Below are 10,793 nucleotides of genomic sequence, written 5' to 3'. Positions count from 1 at the left end.
AGCGTGAAGCAAATTCATTTGTACTCTAAGGCAACTAGTTTCAAGTTTAAAATATCCATCTGAGCCAAATTTATTGAATATATTTGTCAGCAATTACATTGAAAATGCCAAACCATGAGTTCAAAATTTGAATGACATTTTTTCCTACTACACATACATTTGCAGTTTCCATCTGAAGTGCTAACAGTACCATATCAATAAAGAACAAGTGAAGCATTGGCAGTATCACTGACTCCTTTTTAAAAGAAAACAAAAGCACATTGGGTATTGTATATAGTGTAAATCCGTACACTATAAATTAAGAACAACTCTAAATTTTAATTTCATTTTATGTATTCAGTTATTTCTATGATCTCAGTCTCTTATTGCACTGAAAATGGGTTTCCTCATCTCTTCGTTTCATGCAGCCATCTGCAAAACAAACAAAAAAAACATCCATGCTATATTCCATCTAATTATTATGCATACAGCTTTTAGGAACTTAATCGAGAGACTACATTGAATATTTGAAAAGAAATGGTGAAAACGTGGTGACCAGTCACAGGATCAAAAAGACACACTTTTACTTCTGCACATTTTAACCTAAAATGTTGATCTTGGCTCAAAGTACACAGACATGTGACAGTTACCAATGATACTGAACTGCATCACACTGCTGAAAGGGAACTTTTTTTTTGTATTAATGAACTACAGTTTTGGTAAAGTAGCTGCCAAATCACTTGCCTATCCATTTAATGAGACCATTTTTAAAAATATGTCATAGAATTGAAGGTACGTTTACATGACAACGATGTAGTAATAACGGAAAACTTTCGCATACAGACGTCAACGTTGTCAAAACGATCCCTGTTCACATGGATCCGGGAAAATGACTAAATGCTGTATTATGCTGCCAGGCCAGTAGTTGGCAATGTCACTTTGTGAAGTAACACTACCCTTCAGACACGTAATGGGGCATGCACGACATCACGTTTTTGCATTTACATGGAGACGATAACTGTATAGTTTTCAAAACTTGCACTTTAAAACCCCGTTTTCAAAAATGTGCGTTTTCAGGCCTCAAAAGCACCGTTGTTGTGTAATGGCGCTTTTCCACTGCATGGTACGGCTCAAATGAACGGACAAAACGTATAAACCTAGGTGAAAAATACTATAGTAATTTATAGTAAATACTATACTGTTTTTGAACCATACTATAGTAAAGTACTTGAATTAATTTGTTGTGGTAGTTCTGTAGTTGCTGTGGTAACATAACTACAGCAACTTTCAGCACTGCGCTCGTTGTCTTTTGACTTCCGGTTTGTATTTCGACAGCTATCTTACTTATGATTGAACTGCTCATTTTAAAATCTTCCCGGTCTACTGACATTTGTTAAGACATCTGCTTTAAACATTACAATGCTCATGATAACTTTTGTTAACTCTACATTCAGTAAATCCACTTCACCAGCTAATTATTCTTTGACAGCGATGCCATAGAAACATACAAAGCTACCGCAAAAACGGAAGTTCAAAGACAATATTATAAAGATGGTTGCGCGCACGTTTCTCTGGCGCATAAGGTCTGTAATGTATATTAATAAACAATATACACTGCAGTTTACTGTAGTAAAAACTAAGTATACTATAATATAATACTATAATGTATACAGTATACTACAATATACTATAGTATGGTTCAAAAACACTACAGTATTTGCTATAAATTACTATAGTATTTTTTTCACCTGGGAAAAGTTTTTAGTTGAAAACGGTGTTGTGTAAACAGCCCCTAAGACACAAAAACACTCACTTGCTGTAGGTAGAGCAGCTTGCTCTGAAGTATGTCTAGCAGATTTCTGTTGCCACTGAAAAAAAAAAAAAAAAAAAAAAGGCCAAGTTTTGAATACATTTTCAAGTATAATAGTTATTATTAGTCATAAAAGAAAGAAAGAAAAACACCATAGCGCTGTATTTATGTATTTTCATTAAGTTTATAATTTATCATCAGCACTTACAATGAACTTCTGGACGCCATTGAGTTTGTCGAACCTGAGGTAGGAGATGTCGTGTTTGACTTTGTTGCTGTCCAGGTCTGTAGTGTAGATCTGCTTTATCCCAGCGCAGCCAATCAGAGGGACACACTCATCACACGGGCATTTGGTCACAAACATCATTGTGTTCTCCTCTTCTTTTATCTCTGCACTCCTGCAGATTGGAGGGAAATAAAAGGGGAAGGTTTGAGGCTGATGAAATGAATGAATTCATGAATGAGTTTGAACATTTGAATGGCTTGATATTCAGTGCATTCAAAATAATAAAAGCACCATGAGTTTTCATGTGCAAAAAAGGTCTGTCATTAGTGCAGAAGCACAGAAGTCAATTAAATCAAGCAGCTTTATGTTGATCAGCGCAGCAAATTTGCTTGACCAACTTGAAAATGAATGAAATCTGCGTGGGGAACTTTTCCGCCCTCAAGCAGAACTCCCAAATTCCTATTGGAATGACTGGATTTTGCCAAGAAATGGTAAATATGATTGCACCTCTTTTTTTTTTGTTGCCAACATTTCTTCTGACAGCTTCTTCCCATGAGCCTCACCTGAATGTGAGTGCGTTCTGCTCCGCGTGGAGTATGTATCGGTACTTTCTGTTCTGTCTCTCTTTCTGCCTGTGATCCATCTGAGGGTACTCTGCGTACTGTGAGCCCACTGGATAGGCGTTGTATCCACAGCCCACAAGGTAAAGCCGACCTGTGCCATCACATTGGGACTGCAAGAGGTAATTCGGGGGGGGAAAGAGGTGTTCATTTTTTAAAATACATAAAATCATAAAGTCAAGTTTTCAGTTTTTTTTTTTTTTTCCCCGCTCACCTGTTTTCCCTCTGCCCAAATAACTGCACCAACTCCCACTTTAGGATCCTCTACACAAAGAGACAACACACACAAAAAGGAAAGTTAAAGCATTTTAACTGTGTCCTCGATTCAACTTTGCATCCTGACATCCTCCTCCAGGAAATGGCATCATTTTGGCAGGAAATCAACAGCATTAGTAATGGCCTATGAATCCTGTTATGTTTTTCGATATTCGTTGGTCTGTATCACTAAAACATTCCATTCTGTTTGATAAAGAGCTTGGAATTATTTTAATCAACATTTCAAAATATGTTTAAAAACATTAATATTAGCTGTCACCCTCAATCCTTCGATCAACTTCAGCACTTTATTTCCAACCTGTTGGTAACTCTCTTGCAATTTTCAAATTCCCAAATTATAATTAAGTGTATAATTAAGTGTAAGTTCAGACAAAGTCATCCTACACTCTTGTTCAGTTTAATTAAAATGAGCTAAAGTAACTTAATTAAAGTAAAAGCTAAAGTAATTTTTTAACATTTTGTCACAACAATTTAATTGTGTTCAATTAACCTCATTTAAAATGTACTTAATTTACTTTAAATTAAGGAAATGTTTACTTAATTTTGTGTTAAAACTACATGAATCAATTTTGTTTACTAACTGGGCAGTGGATCTGTAGTTCCCAGCATGCTTTGCAAGGGACTGCATTAGGAGAGTAAATTTAGGGATTAAAGTGTTATTTTATGTGTTTTTCAGGAAAGGGAAAGATGTTGTTAATGTTTAATGTTCAGTTAAGTTGGACATTTAGAGGCAGTTTCTGTAATGTTTTTGAATTTTGTGGTTACCATTATGTAGAAGAGTGGTGCTTGTGTTTAGGCTGTGAGCTCTCAATAATCAAAACTAGCGTTAGTATTGACAAGTCTTTTTTAATTTGTTCATTATATACATTGTGTTTAATAATGAACAAATTAGCTTGTTTGAACATAGAAAGCTTAAGTTGATTAACATAAATGTTTACTTTGATTAATGTACTAAAGTTGAGTTAAACATACTAAAATAAATTAATTTGATCTAAACTGATTTATTTTGAGTAAACCAAATTTAAACTTTCTTCAATTAAGTATAGGTAATGAATTCACTTGAGTGTACAACTGGCATTTTGCAGCTTGAAATGGAAATACATGCTATGTATTTTGTTATACATCTGATGCATCTTATCCAGTGGCCTAGCATCTGGGCATGCAAGGTACGCACGTGCATATGGGCCCGGGAGGTTTGGGGGCTGCTATTAAGGGCTTAACCCCAAAGTATACTTTGGGCGTCCGCGAAACTTTTGCATGCAGTAATGTAAGTAGTACAGAATTTTAAATTTTAAATGAGTAATATTGGTTTTCTGAAAAAACGACTACATCTGCACATTTTAAGATACTACACAAGATGTGAATATAACTCCGGGGGTCTCATTTATAAAATGTTGCTCAGAAACCATCCTAAATTTGATCTTACGATCATTTCTCAGATGTGCTTAGGCCTACGTGTGATTCATAGAATGAACGTACACACAGAAAACGAGCGTACGCCTCTCTTTCAGATGTGACATCTATAAATCGCAAATGATCTTAAACTTGCACGCAGCTGAATGCTTTCAGTTCTCTGCATTGTAAACGACACATAATTAATGTCATTTACATATAAAAGATCACCAGTCACTGTCCAAATCCTTTAATTTAGAATGGCAAGCTGCAAAAATAGCTTGGATTTCCAAAAACCTGCAGTAATCTGACAGGAAAAGTGCGCAAGTCTGCTCAGATTCTGACGTGGCGCTAAGCACTGTTCCACGTCAAGGGCCGTTTTTATAAATATGAGCGTTGGTGTGGATTTATAAATGAGGCCCCTACACTCGCTGGGGTGGATACTCTTTATTCAACGAAATAAAATGCACATAAAACATGATGGACGTGAAGAAACTTACTTATTAGGAATAAAACGTGCATTAAAAAAGTCTGTGAAAGAATAATTAATTCATAACTGGAATAATCTTCGGACTCATCGCATCTGAAATGATGCTATATCATTCTGAAATTCCAAAGCCAGAGTCGAATCGGTCGAATTCAAATGTAGGCTGTGTTGAAACGCCGTTTTTTGACATTTTTGAAATAGATGTAAAGTCAAAATGATGGAGGAGTGCATATAGTACTGTAGTGCTGTTGTTGTCATTATAGAAATGTTTTTTTTTTACCATTTTTGTCTGCATGTTAGTGATAATATCTTATTCATATTTCATGGCAGCCACTGCACTAGCCATTATTTTTAATAGAAGGAGACGTAGGTGTGTTATCCAAGCATTAATGGCAAGGAAACCCCCTTATACTTGGGAGCAGCCACGCATGAGGTGTTTCTCCCTCCTATCTGCTACGTGGTCTTGATAAATTGTGGCATTTCTTTGTTGTTTAGAATCCAATATTCCCGTAATTCTTTTTCTCATGTCTTTAAAATTAGGTATTGGTAACAACTAGGAAAGGATGGTGATACTCATCATTTCAAGGTAATGTTATCTCTAAACTGGAATAAAGGCAGTTTTAGGCTTTGTGTCTAAAAAATAGCCTACATTAAGTGTGTAATAATGATGGCAATCTTGTATTCTTATTGCTGACCCTGTTTTGAAATGGAGCAAATAGAGTCGATTCCGGGAGTCGATCCCATTGAAAAATCGGGAAAAAGTCGGGAATCGGAGTCGACTCCAAAAAATCTGGAATCGAACACCACTAATTTTTAGTGACACTAGATTCATGTTGGCACTTTGAAGTCTTAATTTGTGTATTTTTGATAACAGCTGAACATTTTAATAGCCAGTTAATAATAAATAAAAAAGTAAATGTAATCAAACAGAATTCACCTGTTCTACACGCCAATAACCGTGCCTGTATGATACAGTGCCGTATCACATCCTGAGATAAAGCTGGAGAACCCGTCCCGAAAGGCTCTCTCATGAAGAAACCATATTCGTCTTGTAGAACCGGAACACTAGCGGCCACAGACGTGAGAATCCTAATGAGATTCTTCATATGCTGCCTTAAGTTACTAAAATTTGGTTCCACACAAAAGTTCTCCAGTCCCATCTTGTTCAGCACATACATATGTTGTTCTTCATCATTTATAAAGAACTTTTCCAAGAAATCATTTAAGTTGTTCCACCGTTCCTTTCTAAAGATATCCGCAACATCCAGAGTTGGATTGTCCGCCGCAATCTTCCCAAGGAAGTCACAGTTTTGGGAGGTTTCGTCCATGAACTGCAGCATGGTGCTGTCCAGAGGCTGCAGGAGCACACAGATGTGGGGTCTGCTGTTGGACTTCAGTCGCTCTGCAGCTGTGGCATCTAGAATGGCTTCCTGGTGACTGGAGTCCGCATGATCGTGTCTACCTGACAGCAGGCCGATCTCAGCATCACCGGGCCAGTAAGATATCCTGTTCACACCAGCTGAACAAAGGAGAGGAAAGGCAAGAGAAGATAACAACAAGGGCTGAGATAGGCAATCAAATATAAAATATGAAATAAATAAAATATAATATTATACACTGGCAGTGAAAAGTTTGTAATAATTAAGATTTTTTTTATGTTTTTGTACGAAAGTCTCATGCTCAGAAAGGCTACATGTATTTGATGAAAAATACAGTAAAAACAGTAATATTGTGAAATATTATTACAATTTATAATAACAATTTGCTGTATAATAATATATATTTGAAAACATTTTAAAATGTAATTAATTCCTGTGATTAAAGCTGAATTTTCAGCATCATTTCTCAGTCTTCAGTGTCACATGATCCTTCAGAAATCATTCTAATATAATGATTTGATGCTCAAGAAACTTTTATTATTATTATCAATGTTGAAAACAGTTGTGCTGCTTAATATTTTTGTGGAAACCGTGATACCTCAAACTTTTAAATGGTAGTGTAAGAAATCTTTTTTAGATAAATTAAGAAGATAATTAAATAATTTGATTCAAAAAAGGATACATTAAATTAATTCAAGTGACCGAAAAGACATTTATGTTACAGAAGACTTTTATTTCCAATAAATGTTGTTCTTTTGAACCTTCTATTAATCAAAGAAACCTGAAAAAAATGGTTTCCACAAAAATATGAAGCAGCAAAACTGTTTTCAACATTGATAATGATATATGTTTCTTGAGCAGCAAATCATCATATTAGAATGATTTCTGAAGGATCATGTGACACTGAAGACTGAGAAATGATGCTAAAAATTCAGCTTTGATATCACAGGAATAAATTACATTTTAAAATACATTAAAATTGAAAACAGTTATTTTAAATTGTAATAATATTTCGCAATATTACAGCTTTTACTGTATTTTTGATTTAAAAATATGCAGCCTTGGTGAGCAAAAGAGACTTCTTTCAAAAACATAAAAAAATCTAAATTAATCCAAACGTTTGACTATCAGTGTGTGTGTACATATATATATATATATATATAGAGAGAGAGAGAGAGAGAGCAGTTATAATCTTACCATTGATGAGCATCTTGAGGCAGGTTGAACAGGGTTTTCTGGAGAAGTAGAGGTCACATCCCTTCAGTCGGGGTCCATGTTTGACCACAGCCACCTGTCCTGCATGTAACTGCACACTGGAGCAATGCAGACCCAGAACCCTGCGCTCGTGGACCACCACAAGACCACTGTCTCCAGCCTGGACACAAATATACTACCTCTCACTTCTTCTTTGCTTTTTAATTAAATAAATAAATAAAACAAGTAGATACTGAGGCAGTTTGTAAGTGTTTTCCTCTTATGTGGCTCCTCATATCAAATGAATCAGAGGATGTAGCAGCCTTTCTACTTCACACACACTACAAGTTCATTAGCATCTCCTTTAGAGCATGAGCCATTATATGCACAACAGGGACTCGGTCATGTGGGAAACAGCTTCCCAGTAATAAGTGCTGTATAGAATTATATTTCCCAGAATTAAATACAAATCAGACATTTTACATCGGTGGATAACACAACACATTCTTCTGAATAATTTCTTCTTAAATGCATTTTAAATGGCTATATCTTTGAAACATGCTGGATCACTTTAGAGGAAATGAAAATACACCTACAGGATCATTTTCCCGCTGACATGGTTCTTTCTTGGGGAAGAGTTCCATCCATAGACTCAACAATGTGAAAAGGTTGGCTTTGGACAGCCGAGGTCCCTGACCTGAAACAAAGAATGGAAATCATGTGAACAGACTAGTGACAAAACTAAAAACATTTGCTTAACTACTAAAATAACATTTTCAGGGACGTGTAAATAGAGATAGACTGATAAGTGGTTAGACAACAGTGTACATTTTAAACTAATAAAGCATAAATGTGACCCTGGACCACAAAACCAGTTATATATAAATAGCCAACAATACATTGTATGGGTCAAAATTATAAATTTTTCTTTTATGCCAAAAATCATTAGCATATTAAGTAAAGATCATGTTCCATGAAGATATTTTGTAAATTTCCTACTGTAAATATATAAAAAATTTGTTTTTGTGAGTGGATATGCATTGCTAAGGACAACTTTAAAGGCAATTTTCTCAATATTTTGATTTTTTTTTTGCACCCTCAGATTACATGATTTTCAAATAGTTGTATCTCAGCCAAATCCTAACAAACCATACATCAATGGAAAGCTTATTTATTCACCTTTCAGGTGATGTATAAATCTCAATTTCAAAAAATTGACCCTTAAGACTGTTTTCTTTTTGGTCCAGGGTCACAAATAATATGAGATCAGACAATATTGTTTTATACAATATTTTTTTTATTATTTTTATGTTTAAGTGTAATAAGCACATAATCAGACTAAAGCGATAAAATCATATGTATTTTTTTAATATTTAAATATTATTGTTTTTATCATAATTATTAATAGTAGTATTAGTAGTAATGCCATTATATTTATACGATAACTGATTCTTAGGATTTAGGTTAGGATTTAGTGGAAAAGTACAGTCAAATAAATAAATCATTTTATCTCAAATAAGTAATAATAATATTTTATTGTATATTATTATTATTATTAAAATATTCTTAATGCATATTTTTGTTGATGTAGTCTAATGAGACTTTTTGGTTATTGTGTCAAAAAGCGGAAAAGAATATAGATTGTGCACTGGAACACAATCTGTAATGTATCGTAAAAAACAATATTAGTCTTTATAAAGAAATGGTTATACATAGCTTATTAAAAGAAGAAATGACAAGGGATTAGTAAAACACTGCAATTTAAAGTTCAGATTTCCACTGGGATCTGGTTACCACCAGTAGACACTGACAGGCTAATCTAACCTTGTACTTTGGCATCCGTCTGTACGCCGGTATCCCTCACATTTCGCATTTCCTCGCCGTTTGGAATAGAGCTGCTCCCCTCGAAACCCCCATAAGACCGCCGACTGTCCGATGCTGCCATTCAATCGCGATCAACATTGACATGTCATTGACTAAACTGTCCCAAACAACAACAGTCCATCCGCCTTCATGCTGTCCTCTTCCTATTTGCACTGACGTCACTAGTGGGCGGGGCATCTATCTTTAAAGGCTCGCCTGTTTCAATTCCCCAGAAATCTAATTTACACCATGATCAACAGTGTATGTGGAGACTCAAACACCACACCCAATGTGCCGATGGACATATCATTTTTACGACCATTGCTTAATAGTGAGTTGGTCTTGAGTTGCACTCTTCTGCAAGACGCTGGAACATGGATGCACTGAATTTCTCCAGTTTAGTCACAAGAGCAGCAGTGATGTTGGGTGATGTGATGGAGCCTTGCTCCTCCCAAAAGTCTTCAGTGAGGTTCAGATTTGGGCAGGCCAGTCAAATTCTTCCACACCAGACTCATTAATCTGTTTGACTGATGACATCCCGTAACAGTGGCACACTGAGTCACTCTATCTTTCTATTAAAAATATTTGTCTAAGAAGATTGCATGACTGCATATTGATTGTACACACCCGCTAATTGTGTCGCTGAACTAGCCAAACCTGTTAATTAAGTGTGCATCTACATTTCTGAACATGTAATCATTTCATAGAATGAGTATTAGTTACAGCTTTCTCTTAACACAGACTTAAAATTTAAAGGTGCAGTGTAAATTTTAGGAGGGTCTATTGGCAGAAATGAAATATAACATACATAACTATATTTAATGAACCGTTATGTTTTTATTACCTTAGAATGAGCCATTTCTATCTCATACACCGCAGGTCCCCTTACATGTTGTCACCTTTTTGCGCCGGCGTTGTGCCGAATTTCGACTCCCTGCCAAATTATTACCCCCCTCTTTGAAGTCGCTGTCTGACTGCCCAATCCTAACCCCACCCCTAATCCTAACCCCTCCCCTACACCTAACCTAAACCTACTAATACTAGGGGGGTGATAATTTGGCGGGGGTAGGAATTCGGCACAACAGCGGCATGTTTCTACAGTAACCCTAAATGGACAAACTGCTCTACAGAGCGCGTTTGCTTGACTAGCTACTCTCTGCTGAATCAGACGACATGTTTGTCCTGTGTTGGCCATCGTAGCTTCTCTATATTGCAATTCGCAACCTCACCGCTAGATGCCGCTAAAATTTACACACTGCACCTTTATCTATTCTGGAAATTAACATTTTGTTTCAGTTAATGAGAAATGCAATTACAGGATGCCTTTCAGGAACTATAATTAGCAGCATTTAGATCGAATTTTTTAAAATAATAATTATAAAATTAAAATATATAAAACATATATATTAATCACTAATTAAAAATTAATGAAATTTTATTTTTGGTTTAGTGAGTAAAACATCCTGTTTTCATATTACAAGTTTTACAGTCTTAGATACATCTACAATTAAAAAAAAAATTATGCTGGTATATTGGCATACATTTACAACATCCAATTAAAACACCA

At 35.4% G+C, this 10,793-nt stretch overlaps 1 protein-coding gene across 2 annotated transcripts; it reads right to left on the bottom strand.

Annotated features, from left to right (window-relative positions):
• Positions 1 to 38: 38 nt before the first annotated feature.
• Positions 39 to 9,428, bottom strand: cdadc1 (cytidine and dCMP deaminase domain containing 1). Of its 2 annotated transcripts, none has more exons than XM_051891962.1 (9): positions 9,188 to 9,428; positions 7,960 to 8,060; positions 7,367 to 7,544; positions 5,728 to 6,309; positions 2,850 to 2,899; positions 2,579 to 2,748; positions 1,998 to 2,187; positions 1,793 to 1,847; positions 39 to 411 (listed from the first exon to the last, which is right to left on the bottom strand). In XM_051891962.1, exons 1-9 carry the CDS (start codon positions 9,306 to 9,308, stop codon positions 347 to 349), a joined length of 1,512 nt encoding a protein of 503 aa, XP_051747922.1. In that variant the 5' UTR covers positions 9,309 to 9,428; the 3' UTR covers positions 39 to 346. The 2 variants fall into 2 exon arrangements, with proteins under 2 accessions (XP_051747922.1, XP_051747929.1); XM_051891969.1 differs by having other exon boundaries at positions 2,032 to 2,187.
• Between the last annotated feature and the right edge of the window lie 1,365 nt (positions 9,429 to 10,793).

This window comes from Ctenopharyngodon idella, chromosome 1 (assembly GCF_019924925.1).
Source record: "Ctenopharyngodon idella isolate HZGC_01 chromosome 1, HZGC01, whole genome shotgun sequence".
In the NCBI taxonomy this organism is placed as follows: domain Eukaryota; kingdom Metazoa; phylum Chordata; class Actinopteri; order Cypriniformes; family Xenocyprididae; genus Ctenopharyngodon; species Ctenopharyngodon idella.
This window is presented reverse-complemented; position numbering and strand designations above follow the sequence as displayed.